This window comes from Dermacentor variabilis, chromosome 3 (assembly GCF_050947875.1).
Source record: "Dermacentor variabilis isolate Ectoservices chromosome 3, ASM5094787v1, whole genome shotgun sequence".
Lineage (NCBI taxonomy): Eukaryota > Metazoa > Arthropoda > Arachnida > Ixodida > Ixodidae > Dermacentor > Dermacentor variabilis.
The window spans coordinates 119,417,043-119,443,512 of NC_134570.1; the positions used below are offsets into that span (position 1 = coordinate 119,417,043).

Sequence of the window (26,470 nt, forward strand, 5' to 3'; positions counted from 1 at the left end):
TTTTCTTTCTGTTCTTTAAGTTCCCGCTCCTGTCTTTTTGACCTCTCCTCAATAGTCTCAAGGCATTCCGACAGCTCGTCATCCTCAGCCTCTAACTCAAGAATAGCCTTTAGCAGTTCAGGTTTTCTTAGTTTGTCTGAGACATCCAGACCCAACTCTCTTGCAAGCTCCAACAATTTCGGTTTGCGCAACGACTTCAAATCCATGGCTGCTCTGAATGCTGCTTTCTCTACTGCTTACTATTGTCTTGCCGCAAACTAACCCGGCAGCAACGACAACCACAATTACCAGCTCTGTTTCTGACACTAACAAAAAGCCTGGCAAAGCTCAGAAGAAGAAAGTCCCGCACTCACCAAACCTCGCAGCCAAGAGTCCAGCGCAGTCGTTCCGCTGCAGGCAACCAGTCATCACACAGGGCTCGTTGCACTGCTCCCGGATCGTCGATGAGCTGCTCAGCCTACAGTCAACTGCATCTCTTCGCTGCTGGCCTCCGTTGTCGCGATCTCACCGCTGGCAGACAGTTGTTTGAAGTCGGAGGCGATCTCACCGCTGCCAACCAGATGTTTGGATCGCACCGCTGGTACGATCTGTTGGGAACTCGGCGCTGACGCCCGTGGTTGTACCTGGGTCGCAAGCCCCAAGGGTAGCGTTGGCCTGGCGGCCTGGGGTACAACTGGAAACATCCGAAGGTCCCGGCAAAGCATGAGTCGACTGGTAACAACAAAACAACTTGTTTATTTTAACATCGCAAAGAGTTGGCGGTCAGGTTGACCGAAGTAGAGAGACGGGAGAGCACTTTACTCAACAGAAGAAATCGGAGCCCTCCTTTTTGGCGTCCGGGGGCAGCTGTTTTTATACTCTCGCAGTTGAGGGCAAGAAGGAACCCCTCAAAAGACGAGCACGTGAATGTACAATGGGCTAATGGTGACGCACACTGTCGAAGCGCTGCCGTAGCACCATGTCGAGCACGATCTCGTAGCACCCTGTCGTAGCGCTGCCGTAGCACCATGTCGAGCACGATCTCGTAGCACCCTGTCGTAGCGCTGCCGGTCGGGCACAATGACTGTAATGAGAGGATGATCCCTGCTTTCGCTTCGCCTGGTTCGGGCACAATGACTGGAATGAGAGGGTGATCCTTTGCGGTCGCATCGCCGCAGTCGCGCCTGGAAACACCTGCCGATGAGCGTTGCGGCGACGACGATCGGGCCAAAATGTCTGCCGCCCCGCCGCAGTCGCGCCGGCAAAACCACGTGTCGCAGGCGAAACGCAACAGAATTCAGGCTCTATAGCGTAATTCATGGGTCGACTGCTATAAGATCAAGTTATAAAAATGATGCGAAACTTATATCTTACTACTCTTTTACCAGTTGAGGGGCCTTATTGTGCTTAGAATGGCACCAAGGCTCCCAAATCTTAAACGATAATGTTATAAGAAGCCCACGTTGCTAATATTAAGATTGGTGACGCCACGTGGCTCGGTTAGGAAGTGTTAGCTTTTTGAAACATCATCGCCTTTTTTGTGTCTGCTGCCAGACGAAGGCCATTTGACGCCTGTGATGGCGACAAAATGGTCGCTTGTGCACCTCGAACTTTACATTAGAAACATAATGAACAGCACGTTTACGAAACTAGTGCTACCGAAAGTGGTGTAATTATTTCAGCTTCCACATGAAAGCCTTCTTTCAAGCTTCCCGAGTGGACAAGTCGATTTCCCCCTTCGGCAATACCGTTTTCGCCGGCGTTCTGTTTCTCCGTGTCTGTCATATCAATCTACTTCCCAACCACACTACATGTCACCCATTTATTGATTTGGCCCCGAACTTCATTGTTGGTGCCCACTGATTTCCACCTCTGCGTTGATAGCACGCGTGTAACGGCAATCACTACCTTTTGAGGGGCTGTTTTAAGGATAGCGTGGAGTAGTCTTGAGAGTGTTAGCTTCTCGACACTCTACGCCAAATTCATCCACCGCATGGTGATTCAGGGGGCGTTCTTGAGACACTCTAAAAGAGTCGAACATAGTTTGCCTGTTGCAAGTTCAAGAAGTGTCTGTCAAAAGTGATGACGACCTAAATAGGGGAATGGCGCCGCTGCAGCTGATGCTTGTTTGAACGTGGCCGCCGTGGCGGCTGGCAAACAAATTGCTCGTGCCTTCTCTTTCTTTTCTTTAGCGATTCCCCCCCTCCCGCCGCTTCCCCAACAAAATAAGGACTGCGCAGCTACAAGCACGCTAAATTCAGTTACGTCATGGTGACTTCTGTGTCAGCGTGTCATGCGGTTACTTTGCTTCCACTCGGAGCGACCGAAAAAAGTTCTCAGTCGGATCATATAGAAGGTGACTGCTCCTGTGTCGAGTTTTAGTTATTACTTAACTATAAAAGCAGTTTTGCTTACGTGGACAGGCATGAAAGAGGTGTTCGACTTATTGTTTTTAATTAAGGATTCAAAACCATGCGAAGTGGCTGACAATGGCGCCAGAGAAGGTAATTTTCTTCAATTTATATGTAGAATTAGTAGGGTACAGAAAAATGGAAGTTAGCAAAAGGTCAACTTCTCGCTGCTGAGGACGAAGCACAGATACTCTGAGAGACCTGTGTGGCGGTATACCAATTAGTTTACCGCGGCAGCCATCCTCTAGGCCTATTGTCTTAGGTCCGCGCCACTCATGACCAAGGCGGTGGACGTGGAACCTTCAACTAATGGCATTTTTTTTTGACGCTGAATGCAATGTGATTCCTGTGCCGGAATTTTCGCTGATTTTTTGTTTAACTTGACAAGCGAAAGGTTTTTATACACTTTGGGGCGCACTGCGCAACCGCTTTGTAATGAAGAAGTTGTTCATGTTGCTTTGTAAACGCTGAATGCAATGTGATTCCTGTGCCGGAATTTTCGCTGATTTTTTGTTTAACTTGACAAGCGAAAGGTTTTTATACACTTTGGGGCGCACTGCGCAACCGCTTTGTAATGAAGAAGTTGTTCATGTTGCTTTGTGATGAAGTTTCTTTGTAATAAAGAAGGCCATTCTTGATAAATGCTGGCCGCCGGCCAAAATATCGAAAATAAGTTTGTTTTTCAACGTGGATTTCTCCACACGCACGCACACACGTACACGCACATACAGAGAAAAATCCAAGTCCAAGAACAAACTTATTTTCGATACATACATATATATATATATATATATATATATATATTGTCACGAAAAGACAATTGAAGATGTACCCGGCGTCGGCGAGACAGACAGCTGTACAAGATGGCGTACACAAAACTCAAGCTGGCGTCCTCAGCCTCTGCTTCTTCTTCTTTAGCGCCCACCTCGTGCCGAGCGCGCGTTCAAGTCACTTCTTTTTCAGCGCTGGCGCGTGACAACTAGCGGCATTATCCCCCCGCCAAAAGAAAAGCATCGACCCGATGCTTACTAAACTACGATGCTTACTAAAAGAAAGTGGAAGTGTGGTAGTCGTATGAGATCAGTTGGCGCCGCCTGAACGCGCGAAATACGGTTTGAGGCGAACGACATGCACTATCTCTGAGTGGTGCTGTCGACGCCGAGGCGACGCGGCACCGTCGGGAATGACCTCATAGTTCACCTCACTAACGCGGCGTATCACTTTGTACGGTCCAAAGTATCTACTCAGCAGCTTCTCAGACAACCCCTGGCGACGAATTGGAGTCCACACCCAGACTTGGTCACCTGGCTGGTATTCGACTTGCCGATGTCGAAGGTTGTAGCGTCGCGCGTCTGCACTCTGCTGCGTCGTGATGTGTATGCGCGCGAGTTGACGAGCTTCCTCGGCGTGTTGAGTAAGTTGCTCGGCGTCGGAAGTAAGTGATGCGTCGGTGTCGTGCGGGAGCATTGCGTCTAGCGTGGTCTGGACTTCGCGCCCGTAGACAAGACGGAACGGTGTGAAGCGTGTTGTTTCCTGAATGGCGGTGTTGTACGCGAAGGTAACGTACGGAAGGACTTGATCCCATGTTTTATGGTGGACGTCTACATACATAGACAGCATGTCAGCAATGGTTTTGTTTAGCCGTTCCGTCAGTCCGTTGGTCTGCGGATGATAGGCAGTGGCCTTGCGATGCTGCGTGCAGCTCAGCTCGAATATGCCCTCTATCAGTTGGGCCGTAAAGGCAGTTCCTCGGTCGGTGATCACATGTGATGGGGCACCATGTCTTAGGACTATCTGATCGATAAAGAACTGGGCAACTTCGTAGGCGGTGGCACGTTGTACAGCTTTCGTCTCGGCGTAGCGTGTTAGATAGTCTGTAGCGACTATAATCCACTTGTTTCCGCTGGCTGAAAAGGGAAAGGGTCCCAGAAGATCCATACCGATTTGATCAAACGGCGCGCTAGGTGGTGCGATGGGTTGCAGTAACCCCCCGGGCTTCAAAGACTGCGATTTCCTGCGTTGACACTCACGGCAGCTTTGGACGTAACGCTTCACCAGGGAGAAAGTCGGGGCCAGTAGTACGTCTGGCGTACTCTTGCAAGAGTGCGTGAAAATCCCAAGTGTCCAGACGTGGGCTCATCATGGCAGGCTAGGAGAATGTCATCACGGAGGGTGGCAGGTACGACCAATAGATACTCTTTGTCGCTGGCACTCGAGTTTTTTCTTGTAGAGGACGCCCTTACGGAGGCAGAAGGTCGAGAGACTGCGAGAAAGGTATCGTGGAAGTGTAACATTCTTGCCTTCTAGGTGATCGATGAGAGGGCGTATGTCGGCGTCCTCGCGCTGTCGTGTGATCAGGTCAGAAGCGGTGAGGGCCCCAAGAAATGCGCCGTCTTCGTCCATGTCCTTATCGCAAGTTTTGACGGGAGCGCGCGACAACGCGTCAGCATCTTCGTGTTTGCGGCCCGATTTGTATACGATGGTAACATCGAACTCCTGCAGACGGAGACTCCATCGAGCAAGTCGCCCGGACGGGTCTCGTAGGTTGGCTAGCCAACACAAGGAATCGTCGTCTGTCACCACGTTGAAAGGGCGACCGTAGAGATAAGGCCGAAATTTCATGATGGCCCACACAACCGCTAGACACTCTTTCTCGGAAGTGGAGTAGTTCATTTCGGCACGTGAAAGGGTGCGACTGGCGTAAGCGATCACTCGCTGGACGCCTTCCTGGTGTTGAACGAGAACAGCGCCAAGACCGATGTTGCTTGCGTCGGTATGCACCTCGGTTTCAGCGTCCTCGTCAAAGTGAGCGAGAACGGGTGATTCCTGCAGGCGCTGCCGTAGCTCGGTGAAAGCTGCGTCCTGCTCATCCGTCCAAACGAAGGGTGTGTCTTCTCGCGTGAGGCGTATGAGTGGTTCGGCGATCCGGGAGAAATTTGCGATGAAGCGCCGATAGTACGCACACAGACCGAGAAAGCGGCGTACTGCTTTCTTGTCACGAGGAGTCGGAAAAGCAGCAACAGCAGATGTTTTGTCTCGGTCAGGCTGGACACCGTCGGCGTTCACGACATGACCGAGAAACTTCAACTCTTCGTAACCGAAGTGACACTTTTCTGGCTTTAGTGTGAGATTAGCGGAGTGGAGCGCCTCAAGTACCGCCTCTAAACGCTTCAGATGTTCTTCGAAGGTCGCCGCAAACACGACGACGTCATCTAAGTATACTAAACAACTGTGCCACTTGAGACCCGTAAGAACAGTGTCCATCATTCTCTGGAATGTGGCCGGTGCAGAACACAGGCCGAATGGAAGTACTTTAAATTCGTACAGTCCATCCGGGGTAACAAAGGCAGTTTTTTCGCGATCTCGTTCGTCAACTTCGATTTGCCAATATCCACTCTTCAAATCTATTGATGAAAAATACTTGGTTCGCCGCAGCCGATCTAACGAATCATCGATCCGCGGAAGCGGATAAACGTCTTTTTTTGTGACGTTATTCAACTTTCTATAGTCAACACAGAACCTAAGCGTTCCGTCTTTCTTTTTGACAAGGACCACCGGTGACGACCAAGGGCTTTGGGATGGTTGTATGACGTCATCGTCAAGCATTTCTTTCACTTGTGCATTAATCACGTTGCGTTCTTTTGCCGATACGCGATAAGGCAGTTGTCGTATGGGACGAGAATCGTCGTACGTGATTATTCGGTGTCTCGTGATGGGCGTCTGGCGTACCTTAGAAGTAGATGCGAAGCACTCCTTGAACCGAAGTAGTAACTCACGCAGTGCTTCTTGCTTTTCCTCCGAAAGGTCTGAATTGATGTCGATGTTGCTGAGTGTGTGAGCTGGGTTGTCCTTTGTCATAGACGCAAAGCATTCAGCAACGTCTGCTAAGGGCTCAGCAAAAGCGATAGTAGTACGACGAAACAGGTGCCGATGTTCCTGGCTGAGGTTCGTCACGAGGAGCGCAGAATGCCCACCTCGAAGCATAATGAGACTGCGGGCTGCACATACACCATGAGTCAGTATAAGGGAGGAATTGCCCTCTGCAACAGCTTCGCTGTCACGCAGATCGTCGCATACGACCGCTACCAGGACACTGGCGCGTGGTGGTAAAGTTACACTGTCGGCGTAAACCCGAAGCGCGTTACGTCGGCAAATGTCGCGGCTGTTCGCTGCTCTCTCTGTCGAAAAAGTCACTGTGCGTGCCCGGAGGTCTATAACGGCACCATACTCTCGCAGAAAGTCGACGCCCAAGATGAGGTCTCGAGAGCAATCGCGGAGTATAAGGCAGCTGGCTGGAAACGTGGACCCACGAATTTGTACTCTGACCGTGCACATGCCCAACGGTGTTACGATATGCCCGCCAGCAGTACGAATTTGCGTTCCAGACCAAGGCGTGATAACTTTTCTAAGTTCCGTCGCTAGTTTTCCGCACAAGATCGAATAGTCGGCACCCGTATCCAGTAACGCACTAACGTGGCGGCCGTCGAGCACAACAGGTATGTCTAGCGAGAGTCTGTCGCTGAGTTCGGCTGCTGTCGTCGCTGAATCGTGCTGAATATACCGTGCTTGCGTCGATGGGAGGTCTTCGGAAGGGCGATTATCAGCGGCCTCGCCCCCGAAGGTCGCTGTTCTTAGTTTTCCTGGCGAGGGCTTGGCGATCGTCCCTGCGCTGCCATTGGAGGGCTTCTAGGAGCTGGGGAAGATCGCCTGGGGGACGGCGAGCGCGACTTCCGCCGCGGGAACAGTGGCATACCCTGCTGGTTCAAGTACTCTTCAATCGCCCGAGGCCTTTCGCCATATCTGGGCCTTGGTGAATCCGCGGCGAAACCTTGCAGTCCAAGGCGGCGGTATGGGCATTCGCGGTATACGTGACCGGCCTCTCCACAGTGATAGCACAGAGGCCTTCTGTCCGGGGTACGCCAGACGTCAGATTTCCTTTCGAGCGGGCGCCGATCCTCCATACGCTGGATCGGTTGCACTGATGGGAGCGGCGGGACGTATGACGCGGCGTAAGACGTGGCGGGGATGAAATGGGTCGGAGCGCGGACAGGAACTCGCCCGAAAACTTCCGCATACGACGGCCGCTGCAACTGTGCTGTCACAGGCGGCGCATTGCTGCTTGGGACGGGACCTTGGATCGCTTGCTGCACTTCACTTCTCACGAGGGCAGAAATGGAACCCAGCGTGGGCTGAGGCGGGCAGCTGAGCCGTTGAAGCTCCTCACGAACCACAGAGCGGATAAGGTCTCGGAGAACGTCCAGGTTTCCAAAGGCAACCGCGTCCGTTAGTGACGCAGCATTCGCGTGCCTGTCATAGGTAGCTGAGCGCTGGTCCGAAGGTGAAGCAGCGTTCATTTGCCTTTCATAGAAGGCTGAGCGATGGTGCAGCATCTTTTCCATCGTGGTGGCTTCGGTTAAGAATTCACCCACGGTCTTCGGCGGGCTTCGAACCAGGCCAGCAAATAGCTGTTCTTTAACTCCCCGCATTAGATGGCGCAGCTTCTTTTCTTCTGACATGGTAGGGTCCACCCGACGGAAGAGGCGCGTCATATCCTCTACGTACGACGTCACGCTCTCATTCGGCAGATGAATTCGGGATTGGAGCGCCCGTTCGGCTCGTTCGCGGCGATCAGCATTGGTGTATGTTTCCAGCAAGGCACGGCGGAACTCGAGCCACGATTTCAGGAGCCCTTCTCGGTTCTCGTACCAAGTGCGAGCACCGTCCTCCAAGCTGAAGTACACGTTTCTCAGCTTCGCCGCGTCGCTCCATTTGTTTATCTCAGCAACGCGCTCAAACTGGGCTAACCAGTCTTCAACATCCTCGAAGACATCCCCGTGGAACACTTTCGGTACTCTGAGATTCTGGAGCAGGTACTGAGTTGCCATTGTGGCCGTACCTTGCATAATGGTCGATGGAGACGTCGATGTTCCTTCCATACTGGTCCGTGGGGGCGTCGATGTTGTTGCGGAGAGGTGATCAAGCTCCGGAGGTAATCCTCGGATTCTCCTGCTGGCCCGGTGAACAGGGGTGTCCACTAGTATAGGGCTGGTACTCCGGCTACCAGGAGGAGTTTGTGGCATCGGATGAACCGTACCCCGCACCTCCACCAGTTTTGTCACGAAAAGACAATTGAAGATGTACCCGGCGTCGGCGAGACAGACAGTTGTACAAGATGGCGTACACAAAACTCAAGCTGGCGTCCTCAGCCTCTGCTTCTTCTTCTTTAGCGCCCACCTCGTGCCGAGCGCGCGTTCAAGTCACTTCTTTTTCAGCGCTGGCGCGTGACAACTAGCGGCAATATATATATATATATATATATATATATATATTGTTAGCACTGCTAATGTACTTTATGGTTGTCATATGTACATAGTCATCATCACCCTTCTTCTGCTTCCTCGCTCTTGAGATGGCACGCTATGGACTTTACTACGGACTTTACGAATTTAACGCGATGCCTTTTGGGTCTTCGTAATGCCCCAGCCGCCCTTGAGCACATGGTAGACAATGTTCTTCGTGGTCTAAAATTGAAGACCTATCTCTGTTATCTGGATTATATCATAATCTTCTCCTCTAACTTGAGCCGACATCTTCAAGAATCAGAACAAGTTCTCGAGTACCTCACAAATGCGGGTTTCCAGATCAACACCAAAAAATTCAGATTTGCAAGCAATAGTATAAAAGTATTCGGACAGGTAGTCTCAATGGATGGCATCAAGCCGGACCCCGAAAACACTACTGGTGTTCTCCAGCTTTCTTGCCCACAGCATCAGAAAAAATACGTAGTTTCGTCGGCTTTTCGTCCTTTTTTCGCCGATTAATGCGCAACTTCGCTGCAATTAGCGGCTCCTGTAGACAAGCTTCGTGTTAGCGGTGCCTCTTTCGCATGGACTGAAGACCGAGAGTCGGGTTTTCAGGCTCTAAAGCAAGGCCCTTCTTCAGGGCCAGAGCTTCGCCACTTTGATGACAGAGCCCCCACCATACTCCATACTCACGTAAGCGCACAAGGTATTAGAGCTGTACTTCTGCAATGTAATGCGGCCTCTCAAGAGCAAGTTACAGCGTACGCCAGCCGAACAGTTTTTCCCGCTGAGCGGGACTACACCATTACAGAGCCAGAGTGTAGGGCTATTGTTTGGCCAATGCAGAAATATCGCCATACCTTTACGCCCGCCACTTCACCATGGTCGCCGACAACCATGCTCTGCGTTGACTGTCATCAATGGAAAACGTGTCAGGACGTTTAGGACGCTGCATACTCCACATGTAGGAATATCACTTTAAAAGAATGTACAAGTCTGGCAAAAGTCATCACGATGCAGACGCGCTGTGTCGCTGCCCACTCTTTCTCTCCCGGTAACTCCCGGTCTTCCTCATCACGTCATTATGACGCCACACCTGCCTCACACCAGCTTTCGTTGATGCCCCTGGAGCTAGTTGCGCTTTCATCACGCTCTGATTTTGTCTTGCTTCAGCACACTGACTCGTTACTGCCGAACTTTCTTGGATCGCCTTAGTGGGTTCGGCAAGACACCCAACAGCCGCTTGCGACCCCAGATTCCACAATTCTACCTTCAAGATGGTGTGCTACACCACTACGTTTACGACCCGTCAGGTCACAGGTCGGCTGCGTCCAGTCCTACCTCGCTGCCCCTTGCGTTTCAGTATGAGGAGGTTCACGACGGCGTATCGGCTAGACACATGGGCTTCCGAAAGACCAACGACCGCATCAAGACCCGCTGCTTCTGGCCTCGCCTATCTACAACAGTGGCCAGTTACGTTGCCTCTTCTGCATCATGTCTGCACTGCATACGCTCGACGTCCCCTCCTGCCAGTTTACTACAACCTCCCCTTGCCCGGACGCACCTTTCAATTTGTTGGTACTGATTTATATGGTATCACGCCTTTGACAACCTCGGGTAACTGTTATATTCTCAGTTTGGTCTACCTTTTAACAAGATATGCTGAGACTGCATCTCATCAATCAGGTACCGCTTCTGAAATCACTGTCTTTTTCTTGCTTAATCGTCTTCCACCACAAGGCGCCTCGCGTTATTCTGAGGGACCGTTGCAAGGCATTCATTTCCGAAATTCCTCGAGAAAGCTCTTCCGTGCACCAGTCTACTTCTACCTATCATCCGCAAAATTATGGTCTTACTGAGCGCTTTAACTGCACGCTGCCTTACATGATTTCCATGTACGTCCATCCTGATCACACTGACTGGGACAAAATTCTTCCTTTTCTGACATTCGCATATAACACTGCTCTTCAACGGACTAACAGCTACAGCCCCTTTTTCCTTGTATATGGACAATCTCACTCCTCAGTATTCGACAGAGAGTTCTTGTTTCCACCTTCTTCGCCTAACGCGTCCCTTCTAGAAGACGTTGCTGCCCGAGTTGCTTATTGCCGTCAAATTGCTCGGCGGAGCACGGAAGCTACGGAAGTTGAGTGGAAACGTCGCTGCGACAACGAACGCCGCGACGCCAGTTTTCACCCTGTAGACCAAGTCCTGCTTTGGACTCAATTCCGAACTTCAAGCCTCTGTGAGAAGTTCCTTGCACGCTACATTTGCCCCTACACCATTGTGCAAAAGACTTCTACAGTGAACTATCTCGTCGTCCCAGTAAACTCCGTCGCTGACCGCTGTCAGCGGAATGAGGAAATTGTTCGTGTCGCGCATGAAGAACTCCCCGTTAAGATATTCTCTAAGCTGTGTCCAGGCTGGCCGCTTCCATGGTGGGGAGAAGTATAGTGCTACAACTATTAATGTACTTAATCGTTTTCATATGTACATAGCCATCATCACCCCTGATCTTCTGCATTTTCGCGCTTGAGCTGGCGCGTTTCCCTTTTTGGAATAAAAAAAGCGCTTGGCAGCTTGGTCAGCCTCGGTCTCATAATATATATAATCACGTCGTTCACAATTATTGCATTGCGCGCTGCGAGCGAGCGGCCTTACTGGGCGCTTTTGTGCGGAGCCCCTGTGCCCGTGCTTGACGCTGGGACATGACATTGACATGGGGGCAAATGAGTACTGAATTGCATTGAATACCTTGTTCAAGTCTACATCTTTAGCACTTAGGCAGAGAGTACAATATGGAGCTACGCCTGACTGGGCCCTCCCTCCTGCCGCGACAGTTTCACACAATCTAAGACAGCGAAACCGAAATATTAATATAGTACATTTCAGTGAAATATATTGAAAAGCACAATGAAAAACAAAACAACTGCAAGGACACGCAGACATCTGAAAACGCATAGACAATACGAACATACATACATTTATGACTTTTGCACATTATGCAAGAACTCAGGCCCAGGCTTATGGTTTCCAGTTCTTTCTTTCATATATGCTTTGTTGTTTAAGAAACTTAGCATTTGGTAATCCAGCGATTTGGCAAGACGGGTGACCGCGCTTGTCCGGTCATTCGCGCTTGTAACGAGGCTGAGCGCGGTCGCGGGCGTCCTATCTTGGAACTACCCTGAGGCGGGTACAAAAACTACGTGAGGCGAGATGGCCTGGCCATTCAAGTGCGCTGTGTTCTCGCGTGCCTACTTCTCGTTGAGCCTAAAGACAGCCCTAAGCGATCGTTCACCGCTCCTGCCGCTGTTCATCGCATGTTATGAAGGCTAGTGTCCAGGCTTACCGAGTGAAATCTGCTCATGTCTGCATGTGCGCGTGTGCCACCACGCTTGTTAATTTAGTTAGTAACCAAATGCTTACGCCAATGTATACGGCCGATAAAGCTACTATATAATTGAAATCAATGCTACGCATTTATGGTGATACAGCGAATTTTCTTGTAAAGCAACTAGTGATTGCAAGTTTGTGCTGCACCAGTCGAATAAGCAATAATGTAGGTATGTGATCGTATAACGTCATAATGAATTCGTTCTTTAACCATGATGATAACAAATTTCTCATCTTGTAGATCATTCCAACTGAACTAAAGACCTCCGAGGGTACTTAATTAACATGATCGCTTCGTGTTGTCTATAAAACGGCTTCTAAATATTGTATTCAATTTCCTCATGTAAGAGCAATATTGCGGAAAGTGATGATGGGTGTACTTTCTATGATCTTGTTTCTTGGGTCTGAAACTATAAAGCTTGTCTTGTGCACATTGCGTTCCAGTTTATTCTCTATAAGCCATTTCGGCGGCTCAGTCAGTCATACGTTTCTATCTCGCTACATAATGTAGACAGAGCACAGAAAAACAAAACATTAGTGTCATCATCCGTATGCATCACCACTAAGGAGCGCGTGGAATGTTGAATATGTCATAGATATGCAGGAGAAGCGACAGCGGACCCAAAATTGAACCTTTCGGAACGCCACTGCATACTTCGATGTAGCTAGATGAAACACCGCTCTCACTAGTGCACTGTGTTCTCAATAGCTCTTGATGGATGAAACACCGCTTCCACTTGTGCACTGTGTTCGCGATGGCTCTTCATCAGGCCTGGTGGAGCGCCTCTTATTCCGAAGTACAATAATTTAAGTAAAATAATTGTATGATGGACAGAAGCAAAAGCCTTTGAAACGTCCAAGAACAATCTTAGTGTCACAAGTTTTTCTTTGTTTTTAATAATTTCATCATTCACGCAAATTATTGCTATGAAAGAAAGAGAGGCTGTCCTTACTGATTTTTCTTCCGAGCGCAATGTTCGGCTTTCCTCATCAATGCTAATGTCGCAATCACCAGTAGTGAGAAAGTGATCGTTAAAGTTATTTGACAAGGAAATTACCGAGTACTTCAGGCCACCGTCATGTATTTCGTGCAAAGCTATGATTTGAGCATATGTACAGACTTCATAGAAATGAAAAACCTATAAGTGAACTGCGAAATGGCTCATCAAACCAGAGCTCAAGGACGGGTGGGTGGCCAGGTCAGAGGCGTGTTGCCCGGAGGTGGCGGAGGTGGCTTAGCTGAAGTCCTGGTTTTACGTGTTTCACTGCCACTTTGAGGATTGTAGTGCCAGAAAATGGGCACAATGTACCGTAGGGACCGCTCTCTGGCCAGTTGTCAGGAGTAGTCACAGACGGGGTAGCGCGACCCCAAATCGCGGCCTCCATAATGTAACCTCCTCTCATCGGGTTAACCAACCAGGGACGCCTGACCCATGCGGAGGCATAAAGGCTCGTGTAGTACGTCGAAGGTTTTCTTTTTCCTGGATAAGTTGTCCGCAGGTGCCTTCAGAAAAATGCGGAAGTGGGTGCGTTACAATATGTCGGTGGATTGATAAGTCTGCTTGAAGTAAATGTGACAGCACTGCTCGAGGCACTCACTGGAGCCGTACTACGATATTCGTAGTGGCAGCAAGGCGGTGAATCCAATTTGATATAGTGGGCCGAGATACTCTGCGTATATTGTTAATGGCTTCAGTCGAATTGGTGCGAATCATGAGCTGAGAATATCGAGCAGCTTGAACAAAACGAAGCAACGCGCCCAAGCCGACACGTATGAGCGGCAGGCTAGGCAAGATAGGCCGAAGGGGCTGGAGCGGCAACATACGAGCACGTCTCGCCTGCCTCTGGTATCAATGGGCACACGAGAGCTATGTTATGTTAATCATGGTGCCAATAACATTGGTGTCAGTGTATGCTACGAGAGTCGCATTTTCTTGATTATCATCGGTGCTACAAAGGCGGGATATATACTTCCGCATTCACCTTGCGCTGAGCTGGGTAATACAGACGACCACGTGGCTTATTGTCACTTAATTGTATCCCGTACCACGGAGCTACGTCACGTGCTGTACAAGCTGCATTGTCTAATTATTCATGTTCCATGTGTCCGTCCACTGCAGCAGCCGAGCGTTACATTGATGGCTTTAGGGTGTGCGCTCATCGACTTTGGTGCACCAGCTCTTCGATAGCGTTGGGCTGGGACTCGGCCTGAATGGTTCTTAGCGGAGTTAGACGTCAGTCGCGTTATGACCTACATGGCGTCAAGGCGAGCCCATTCCATCTTCGTGAGATGATGAAACTGACCCCTTCAGACGAGCCGTGGTTGCAGTACAGAATGCACGAAAAGGCGAGCCATGTCGGTGCGCGCCTTCATGTGCGTTTTCGGAGCATGCCGAGGCCATGGCGGCCTGCTGCTTTGCATTCTTTAGGCATGCTCCATGGTGACTTGAATGCTAATGTAGTGGTTCCCGATGCAGAATTACCTGAAGACTCCTGAGTGTCACAGACATCATCCAGGCTTGCTCCCTACTGACATGTACGCCGTCTTGTCGTTCGGAAGTTTAAGCCCTATCTGAGCACAACAGTTATAAGATACGTTTAGGGCCTCTTGAAACGCTTTTCTTAGCAGCCGATTTCTGGTTGAACTGACCAAAGAGTGCTGGCTTATCCCTAGATTATGTATTGTGGGTTATGTATCATCGCTAGCTACCAAGCCAGTGGGAAGCGGGCGGTATTGAAAAGGACTCGTACGAGCACAGATCCTTGTGGGCAACCCCGATGTGCGTCGAACTGACCTACAGCTTGGCTGGCCAGGCGAATGGAGAAGGGGCGAGCGAGCAGGAAAGCCTCGAGCAGGAAGGATCGAGCCACCGTGTAATTCGTGTCACGGGCACACGCTCCATCAGCTTGCCTAACGCTGAGGTCAGCGCTGTTGGGCGCATGTGAGAGGTAGTGTCTGGGGGCTTTTTGGGTATGGAAATCGATGCCATTTCTGCAAGTAGCCAAGAAGTAGGAATGACTCATGTAGCCCAAGCTTCGTTTGTGCTCCGCAACCCCACGTCGAGAACATTGCCTCGCGCGTTATTAAGACGTTTATACGGTATGACATCCGCTTCTGGTGCCTAGTATGGCTTGGACAGGTGTATTGCTGCTAAATATTCCGTAATAGTGAAGGCAGATTGCGTACCCTCGAAGCGGCGAGCCTAGGCGGTGTGGCTGCGTTCACTGGAAAACCGTTTTGAACAACGAAAGTAGGCTGTGCCATGTCCAAAGCAGGGGAAAATGGTGTGGGCAACAGTTTTAGCGAAAACTCATGCTGGCTGGCTAGATGCTAACAAGGCGCAAACTCCGGGGTCTGCAGATCGCTAGCTGAGCTCCATTACTCGGAAGCTGCGCCAAATAGAGGCAGTGGAGGGAAGGCCCAGAAAAGAGTGCCAGTACATCTAGCGGCCACGTTCTAATGGGTGCTCATGGCACCGAGATACTGCAGTAAGAAGTTGTGCCTCCAACCGCAAGGCAATTGATGTTGGGTAACCTTCTGACGCAAGTTACACTTGGCGGCGCGACGCCCAAAGATGCAGAAGTTGAAAATCTAGAGCGGTTTGCCATTCATCAACCGACGACGTACGTGTTACTTTAACTAGTGGCACACTAAGATAACGGAATGGCTCGCGCAGAGAGTTGGATACACTGCTTTCTGATACCTCCCTCTATCGATCGCAATGCACCACACGACACAGTCGGCGGATCCAGTCGGTTCCACCCGAAGATAAGTCAAGGTGAATCGGACGGTGGTCGCTACCGTACCAGTCGGGTTCACATGACTACGAGGCGGTCGTGCGTCCTAGCCACTAAGTCCGGCGAGGGTGGTCATGCTAACGGGTAGGCAGTTAAACGTTTTTATGCAGCCTGAACTGGGGCAAAATCAATGCGTCCAGCACGCACGTACCACGCGCAGTGCAAATGGCGTAAAAGCATGTAGTGTGGGGCGTGTTTAAATATCCTGCCACCATAATAGGGTCGCCAGGATGTTTCTGTCCTAGATGCGCCTTCCACCTGAAACAACCGAGTAGGACGACCGTTGTAGAGATGAGCATAGTACCAAGCGATGATAACGTCCGCGTGTTGGAGACAAGCTAATACGGTCGTGAATTCTTGTCACAGAGTGCACCACCGTGAAATGTCAACACGGGTCTAATGAAGAGTGGATGGCAGATAAGCTCCAGCCTTTCCAATAAGAACATCAGGCGTAGCACTCCTACAGTTCTTTATTGAAGCTGATGTGTTTGCCAGAAATCCTGAAATGGGTGGCAGGATATTTGATTCTTAAAGCAGTAGGGCCCAAACACGACGCTTTCCATATACGAGGCGCTGGCGCAGCTCTCCAACATTTCCAGCGATGCCGCGACAGTTACACTGTAATATGCCTCTTGGCGCCCTTTAATACTAGCAACCGAGGAGAGATGCTCGAGTTAGCGCAACAGTTCTTGGGATGAAACAGATTTCGACCTTATGGAGTCTTTGGGTCTCACAGGAGTAAAGACCACCGCGGGTTCGAGCTTAGCGAGCCACAGGGCCGCTTGAGCCGTCAGCCTCTAGCGCCGCTGCGCGCCAGTTCAGGCTGCAAGGGGCTACCGAGCGACGTACGCAAGAACACAGTATTGGCATAAGTTGACGGATACCGTTTATTGTATCCGGCGGAATCTGACACTACACAAACGCCCGGTCCCGGGGCGGCGGGGAACCAAAGGGGTCCGTCACCAATGACGGAACGTACAGTCAGGGGCGCCTGTAGCACGTCGCTGCGAGAGCACAGGTTCAAGCTGCAACGCGCCGCTAAGAAAGATGCCGGGGGCTATGCTACTTGCTCTCGCGATAACCGATGGGCCAACTCGCGAGAACTCGGGCAATCTCCTTCGGCTTGGGCTTCCCATAAGTGCGGCTCGGCGTGGTACGACCTCGCGCGAGCACTAGGCACCCGTTCTTCGGCTTAGCGTCGGGATAGGATCAACACGAGGTACGCACTCCCCGCAAGGGCAAAGGCACCGTGCGTGAGCTCAGTCCTAGTCACAAAAGTGTCTGTGGACGAGAGGAAGCATGTACGTACCGGGCGCCGTCCCAAGGAGCAAGAGAGCCGCTACCGTCACGACAGTAGCCACCAGGGGCCACTTCGTGACGTCACTAGCTCCACCCTCACCGCGAGTGGAGCGCCACCACTGACAACAGGTTCGGAGCGAGGACGCTATGGCTTAAGGATTGCAGAACAGAGGTGAAATGAGCCCGCGCAATCGCGCGTCGAATACCCCAAATCCCTACAACCCATACGCCGGATAACCCATATGAGCTTGAATGGAAATCGTAGATAAATGCGATGACCACGTTGCTTAACGACGACGCTGCAGAAATGCACGGCGTTCCCTCAGACGTTGAATTTTCTTTCCAAGGGTGGCGAGGTAAGCGTCGATTTCGATCTCTTCGTTCGCGAAGGGAAGCGGCGTGTCTTCTGTCGATTGTGGGGCCGATTATGGTCGCGAAAAGGACAACCTAATTGAGCGCTATATGTAAATGTGGCAGAATCACGTGTCATTGTACCTGATTTCGTCACCTGACTAGGGTCCTTTTAAATCGAGGCCACAACGGCGGAACGGTTGTACATAGGGACTTGTTTCATCGATGGATCTTGAGGAGCCGTTGCTGTTTGCCGATAATGGTGTTGTCGAACATTCTTAGTGGCGTTCAACTTGGCATAGGAAACGTCGTGGAAGTGATATCATGACGATATATTTGCCAAAGCCCGCATCAAAACGGTGCTGGTTTGGTCAGGCCCCATGAAGTCTGGTTTACTGGCAGGATGACTTCATGTGTCCCTTTTTGAAGTAGGAGTAGCAGTAAACAACGAAGGACTTGAACGGGCGCAGGTGCAGTACGCAGCCGTAATACAGGATACGTTCAGGTGGGGAATTAGGATCTTGAAGCGTGATTAGGCACGTATGACAGCCCGCCCAGGTAGCGAACAGCCACGACTGTGTGCGTGGTACACAGTAGTTCCTCCAGGTTTTCAGGTTGTCCATCTTGGTCAACACCATTAACCTCATAGCGTCTTAAATAAGTACCACTAGCGAAGTACGCCAGCAAAGGCAGGACACATTCTGACTGTAATATCTGTTGTAGTTCTTCGAGCTTTTAAACTTGTGCCATAGCAGGCACACATAGGGAGCCCGTATCGGTAGGTTTGTGTAAAGGTAAACCTTGAGATCAGGAAGTCTAGAGGCAGGCGTGCAGGGCCGCTTGAATGATACGGTTGGGCAGAGTGGACATGTCGTATGTAGAAGGAGGCTTGATAAATACTTTGTATCACGATGACATTCGCAACATCGGAGACCCATATGTTGATCGTGCGGGCAGGACCTGTCATGAGCGAGGTGTCTTTGGTGCCGCTGGAGGTACATTTTCATCCGATGGAACGCCAGTAGCTTCCGTCGTTCTTTTGGCCGAGGTGTGCACCGTGACGGCAAGGCTGCAGTGCTGCGTGTTCGTGGTGCCCATCCTGAGGCTACCGTTTTCACGCATGTTTTCAGTAGCAGACGCTCCTGTCGTGGATGCCAAGAGCGTCGGGAATTCATTTCAGATGGTTATGGACCACCCCCGAGAAGGTTACTTGTTCAGCCCAAGGTTTCTTACACTTATATTTCACGTAGCGCAATAAAGGCTGTGCTATCAGGCGCACTTCAGCGAGTGTGGTTTCGACCAGTCAGATATCGCCTCGTCGATAATTTAAGCGTAACAAGTGGTGCTCGCATGCTTTCCAGATTGCACAATATTATTCGCGTCGCGCATGCAATCTTAACACAATGGTCGGCGTCAACGCAGACAACAGGTAAAATCGACTGCAATAATCTAGAATATTCCGACATAGCAATCACCAGAACAAGGTAAACAAAAGTACACGTGTCAGTGTCAGATATCATGGCTTCAGAGTGTACATCATCCCCACTAGGCACAAGAGCCGTAAAACACCTAACTATTGCAGTTAAGGTGCACGAGTAGGCACATTAGAAGTGTTCACGAAGCGAAAACTACATATTACACCCGGAACTCTTCGCTTTCAGAAAAAATTGGGCTACATCTGATTTGTAAAGTCAGCCAACATCAAACTTGTTTCTCATATTTTGTTACATCAGCATTTATGCAATTTATGTGCGAAAGAAAATTGCTCACATTAACAGAAGGTGGTTCATACACCCATAACATTGTAGTACTGTTCACTTCGACAGCGGTGAATTTTAGGTCGGCCTCCGCAGGACGTGCAGTAGAAATATCCTCTAGAAAATTCCAGCAGATACCATTCCAACGTAAGATTAAACACCACGTACCACCGGTTTGATTTTTCTATAAGAGGACCTAAAAATATAGCCGTCAATTTCTGCGATATCATGGCCGTCGCTGGATCATGTTTGAGTCTATAGGAATCGAGATGCATGCGTAGTAACGTCTTTTACTTTTCTTCAAGCTTCTTGGTTTTACACTAAGACAAATAAGTATACGACTGAGTCTTTCAGCTGAATAAGTGATTCGGTCCATCAAGCAACTTGTGTTTGCGGCATAACCCACAGCAGCTAATAATTCTGTAGCTGCAAACGCAAGTACATGTTCCCTACCAATTGTTACCAACCTTTCCCTCCCTTCCTCCCGTGCGGGCTACTCAACCAAAGCTACCTCCACTTAGATCACTTACAGAGGAGGATGTACACCTCAAGTATAATTTTCACTAGTGTGCGGTTAAATTAACCGGTGCTTCAAAGAACTTGAAAAGTAACTCGAGTTACCTCGCAAAATATTCTACACCATTCCTCAGGCTTCCTCTGTGCCGCTACAAATCGCTTGCCCCTTTTCATCCCCCACAGGTACTGGAAACAAGGTCGAGAAACCTGCCTTCACGTACATGGGGAAATTATTCGACTCCTGCCTTCGGGGTAAGTGCTCCTTCCCTATTAAAGCTTCACTAGAAGTCGTGATATGCTGAACATATTTCTTGCTTTTGCCAGCACTCAAGTGCTGACAGAAGAAATAAACGCAGGGACACTATTATTTCAGTGAAAGTTAAACGTAGTTAAGAAGCGACCCAACCTTGACAACACAAACGCCCTCAAGCCGAAATGTCACACGAGTGCATTGACGGTTTCAAATCCGAGCGTAGCGTTTGTAAAGGTATGAATGCCACGCACGCTGCAACTCCGTTTTCAAAATTCCTTTGTCTATTATAGCTAACGACAGCTCTGGCGTGCCAGTATGAAGGCAGTGTGTCGTACTGCAACTGGTAAATTTGAGACACTGTTTACAGAAATTCAAATTTAAGACAGGCCTGCGGACGGCGAGCACCGCGCGCACATGTACGGAAGGTGACACCGAACAAACAACAACCATCAGGTGAACATATTTGTGTGCTCGTGATATTCAACAAGATCACGAATAATATAAGCTAACATCCAAGTCACTAAGCAAAAATTCAAGTCGGCTTCGTCGCGGTTCTTGAAGCCAGATCACGCGTGCTTTAACAGGCCACAGAAGTAGGCGATAAAAGCTCATTACTGGTTACTGCCCAACTTCCTCTTCCCGCGACGTTCCTTCATAGGCTGAGGCAGAATGCTTGAACGCCACGGAATAGAGCAGCATTGAAGAGAAAACAAGTTCAGAGACTGCAATACTCCAAGATTTATTAGTATGGAGAGGCTCAATTCAAGAGCCAAAATGAATAGAAACACTGGAAGGTGTAGTAGTCGGCACTGGGATTATAGAGAATAATTATTGAACTTGGAACAGCTGGAAGAAAGGAGCGCAGCTTAGAACTCTGCGTCATAGAATAACGCAGCCAACAGTCAATAACAGCACCGACACACGAACGGTGCGTGGGAACTATATGGACTGCCTCTTGGAAAGCGCGGCAGCAAAGGCTGATGAAGTACTAAGAAGCTGCTATGTCTCCAGGCGCAAATCAATGAGCTCAGGAAAAAGACCTCCTGACATAATGTTGTTCATGAGCTCAAGGAGCAAGATGTACCAAAGGCGTACGCAGAAGACGAGTGTGGAGTAAAAAACAGGCGACAGGCCATTCTAGGCTCTGGGCTCTAAGCTTAGAAAGATGTTAGTATGAGCTAGTTCGTGTTCTAGAGTCTAACAAGAGTTGCGCTTTTACTCTGATTAGACCACGCTTAGAATTTATGAAGGGCTACAAGAACCATGCCATACTCGATGACTGAATATGGCAAAGCTGTGGTAGTGGTACGTCTTCTCATGCATCCTCGTATTGGAAGAAGTGGATATGCTGGATCCGATGCTCTTAGAGTATTAAAGGTACACGCACTAGACTATAATATATTATCTAGTTTCCATGGGTTCACTGCGCTTTATCAAGACAGCGAGAAAGTTCACACTCACGGCGGGAAATCTCTGTAGAGGAAGCTTGCCAATGTGTTTGTCAAGAACTAATCTATGTTGGCGACAATAGTTAGGTGTGGAGCGGATGTTCAAGTAGGACACGTTTTCAGCGGGGACTGCCTTGCTCAACGTAAACTTGTGACGCTGGATCATATGCAACCCCCGCAGGACGATATAACAAGCACGACGGCCTGTTGACAATTGTATCATGACGGCGACGCAATGGTGACGACACGCCTACTATAGCGACGTTTACATTAGTGCGACAACTGTCACATCGCATCGCATAAGATCAACTATCTAGAGCATTGCATCTATAGCCCCGTTTACATGAATGCGACAGTGGCGCATCGCATTTCTAAGCTCATTTTGGAAACGCGATGCGACGCCGTTTACATGTAGCGCATTAAGTCTCGCGAGAACGTAGCGCCACATGGTGTCGTAAAAGGGAAGTACAGCCGACTTCCGGTATAACTGGTTTCCTGTAGCGGGCCGAGTGCACGTTGGTGGCTGAGTTCCGAGAAATAGATTTAGTTTAGTTTACGCAACTGATAGCGTACAATATACGCTATACTGTAGTGCACGCGAAGCAGCGCACGTTTTTTGCAGGTTTAGTTGGCCAGCGAGATCTTCGGATTTCAGAGGCCATATGCCGTCGTTGCCGCTATTTCCCGACTCTAGGGATAGGTAGCGCTGACATCTCGAATGTTTCTTTCGTTAGGCTAGGGTGGCTAGTTAGGCTTCCACTCGTTCGAAACGAGAAGCGATCTCGAAAACACCACAAGGTTATCCATAATACTCTGTCGTCGAAGCGGCCTGAGACTAAGCTAAAGCCGTTTGCACAATCATTTGCTGCGAACGAAGTGCATTTTACAAAAGCAACGCCAAATTCAATTCGAAGCGAGCAGCCGGGACCGCCGCCATGCTGATGGCTAATTCCTTCCCATAATTCCACCAACGTGCACTCGGCCCACTACCGGAAACCAGTTACACCGGAAGTCGGCTGCACTTCCCTTAAACGACACCATGTGGCGCTACCTTCTCGCCAGAGTTAATGCGCTACATGTAAACGGCGTCACATCGCCTTTCCCAAATGCGCTTGGAAATGCGATTCGCCACTGTCGCATTCATGTAAACAGGGCTATAGCTTCGCTGGCTAACCACCTTCGAAGCGCGGGTTGGGAGCCAATTATTTTAGCCCCATATATGCTTTAACTACGACAAATCAAAAATTTTTATATTTTTGGTAAAAAAGCATTTGAAGGGCTGGAGAAATTAGGATATCCACGGCGGCCGCATTTCGATGGGGGCGAAATGCGAAAACACCCGTGTGCTTAGATTTAGGTGCACGTTAAAGAACCCCAGGTGGTCAAAAATTTCCGGAGTCCTCCACTACGGCGTGCCTCATAATCAGAAAGTGGTTTTGGCACGTAAAACCCCAAATATTATTAAATTAGGATAAACGCTTTATTGGGAGAGCTTTGTTTTGTAACCCCAGAATATTCAGCAATATTACGCATAGGGAAGCAGACAAATGCATTCCTTATCGGGTGTGATTAAGATGAAAACATTTTCTGCGTCAACTGGGACATCACATCTTTAGCATTGTATTTTTCTCACGGTAGTCGGAACGAATTGTTTCTTTGATCTGCGGTATCACAATTTGAGCGATACGCCCAAATTGATTTAATGCTTCTAGAAAATTTTTTTGTGTGTCTTCTGGTATGTCTTTTGGTATTGGTCCCAGAAATGCGAGCACGTCAGATTTATGATATTCTTGGTTGTACAGTAGGAACGCATTGTTGACACTCGCACCGAGAAGGTGTCGAAGAATAACACTCTCGTCCGTAATTGCAGTCCAGCATTCCGCAGTGTCTCGGTCATCTTTTTACTCCACCCATATGTTATCATTTACATTATATATCATAAAAGTTTGACTATATACCGTGACTTCTCAGTCGCTTTATTTAAAGTATTTTTTTACGTGTTGCTTGGTTTTTACTCCGTGAGCAAGACATTACATAACTCTTGTTGCCTTTCCTATGAAAAAAAAATGGCTGTGGCTTAGCTAAGGTTAAGCCCAGGATGCGAAGCATACTAGCCTTTATTTTAGTTGTTGAACCACTGTTTAGCCTGGTGAACTGCTGTTGCTCGGCTATATTTGGTTCGGCTAGACGAAGAAACAACTCATGCGTTACTCTGCTTCGCCTTCAAGAGTGGAACGCGACAGCGTTCCCGTCGACCCGCCAAGGGGTGTAAGACAATGGGCTACGGCGCAGCGACTACGCGCCCCGCATTGGACGCGGTGAGCGTCGAGCAACGCAGCGTTCGGCGCGGCAACGAAATGTGCGCCTGAGCAAGCGACGCACGCCTGAGCCTTAGAAACAGCTCGTTTCTAAGGCAACACCGCATTCACTAGAGGCGCTTTTGTACCGCTTTGAAGCATCGTACTCGTGGCTCAGTGGTAGCGTCTCCGTCTCACACTCCGGAGACCCTGGTTCGATTCCCACCCAGCCCATCTTGCAAGAGTTGAGCCAAAGCCACCTAGAAACAAGCGCAGCTGCTTATATACCGCCGCGACGGCGCGAGTTGGAGCCCCGTTTCTCCTTTGTCGTGACGTCACGGTGTCACGTGGTATTGAAGGCGACACCGCCGCGCCTGAGGAGCTGGGTTGAGCTCTAGTAATATGCTTCGCATAAAACAATTACCTCACAGTCAAAACGCGTTCAGAACACATGCTTCACAAGAATTCTACCAGTCTGGAAAAGGCACACTTAAAAAAAGTGTGCCAGAAAGCATTTAATCTCATCTGACGTATTAGGTAGGTAGTACCTACTCATTCTCTCTGTGTAGCGTTGGTGTGTAGAAGCAACTTCCCCATTCCCTCGGCAAGAACGAACTTATGTATTTGTACCAGCCGAAGTGTTTTTTTTTTTATGAACTGGCGTGCAACAGGGCCTAGGCACTTGGAGAACGCGCGAGGTCGCGCTTGCGCCTACCTTTACATATCAGAGATAGTCTCAGGGTTTTCGAGCCACAACCACGATTACATAGGAAGGCATGACATCGCGGGGGATTCCGGAATAATTTTGACCACCAGGGAATATTTAACGGCCCCTACCTTTAACATCAATTTACCTTAATTTCACGGGGAGCCATCGTCTATTTGTTTGCTTCCCTGCATTGCTGAACATGCAGTGCAGCGGTGGCGTAGAGGTAGAATACCCGCCTAGCGTGCAAGAGGTTCGTGGTTCGAATCCCGGCGCTGCGCAGTTTCCCCCGGATTAAAAAAATTCCGCGTGTTGATAAAATTGCATAAACAGGCCTAGAGTGTGGCCTGATCCCGGTGACCAGAACGGGTAACTCACTCCCTCACAGAGCAGGATTGGCCACCCTGCTGCAGTACTTGGCCACAACCTCCTATATAAACACAACAATCAAACCCCGGCCCTCAGTCCCCAGCAGCTGCGAAGCAACTCACCACGGCGGCGGTCAGACCTGTGACGCAGCAGCGGGTGCTAAGAACCCCTGGCTCCGGACAGGCCGCCATTGGAACCTGGCAATGTTTAACGCTAGAACGTTATCTAGTGAGGCGAGTCTAGCAGTGCTATTGAATTAGAGGGCAGTAAATGGTATATAATATTGCTCAGTTAAGTTAGGAGGCCAAAAGAAGCAGGTTGCCATTATCCCTCAAGAGAAAAGTGTATATTAGCTATGTCTTACCAGTACTCAACTACGGGGCAGAAACCTGGAGGCTTGCGAAAAGGGTTTTACTTAAGTTGAGGACGACGCAACGAGCTATGGACAGAAGAATGGTGGGTGTAACGTTAAGGGATAAGAAAAGAGCACATTGGGTGAAGGCACAAACGCGAGTTATTGACATCTTAGGTGAAATCAAGAAAAAGAAATGGGCAGGACATGTAATGCGTAGGGAAGATAACCGACGGTCATTTCGGGTTACGGACTGCATTCTAAGGGAAGGGAAGCGTAGCAGGGGGCGGCAGAAAGTTAGGTGGGCGGATGAGATTAATAAGTTTGCAGGGACGACATGGCCGTAATTAGTACATGACCGGGGTTGTAGGAGAAGTATGGGAGGTGCCTTTGCCCTGCAGTGGGCGTAACCAGGCTGATGAGGATGAATATTGCTAAACATTGTCGGCTAAGTACCTCTGAAATATGCGGTCCGATGAATTTTTCATGCAGTTAGCTTGCTTATAGTAGGTCCTGTTACTTTCGGCTTGCGGTCTTGAGTTCAACTAATGCAGACACTTCTGAGAAAATCGCCACAAGTGTCAATTTAGTTCAAAATTACGATGAGGTTTGCGGAACATTGCTTACAATAAAAAGTGCAGAAGGGATATCTTGCTTCCGAACAAAACGGCGCAAAGACAGTTTGAGTCAGGAATAATTTCGTCATCTCTTTTCTATGACATGTATGCGACACACCCAATACTCTCGAAACCGCACCCGATCTGCCAGTGTCCAACATGTAGGACGTGGCTATTTGAAATGTCCTACGTGGCGAAGTTTTAAGAATTGCTGGGCAGTTTATTAAACGGACAGCAGAGCGGTAGCCTAGGGCAGCTGTCTTCTTCTATAGTTTTGTCAATGCTGCTGCTGCTTGGCTTGCTTTGGTTTTCGTTTTCTGACGGCGGCTTATGTTCATGGTCCTTTTCATAATAATCACAACTGATGACTCAAGCTGTTGGCATGAGCAACTCGTGGTACAGCTTGAACCGATCTACATTAACAATGTCCCACCCACAGCGACGGAGATCAGAAACGGGTGCTATAGTGGTTCGATGGTGTGGTTCACCGGCGACGTTCGCTTAACAATACTAAATGGTCCATCAAATCAGGGCAGACATCTTTAGAAGCTACCAAGGTGGCGAGAAGCTCACAGCGAGACGACATGACTGAGCATAGCCGTCATGGGCCTGTTTGTATGCC

The 26,470-nt window shown here is 49.4% G+C and overlaps 1 protein-coding gene across 1 annotated transcript in view; it reads left to right on the plus strand.

Annotated features, from left to right (window-relative positions):
- Positions 1 to 26,470, plus strand: part of LOC142574707 (uncharacterized) — a 182,176-nt gene that overhangs the window by 21,585 nt on the left and 134,121 nt on the right. Inside the window, exon 6 of the mRNA XM_075683735.1 lies at positions 19,990 to 20,058. Coding sequence (XP_075539850.1) covers positions 19,990 to 20,058 — 69 coding nt within the window. The remainder of the gene's footprint in view (positions 1 to 19,989; positions 20,059 to 26,470) is intronic.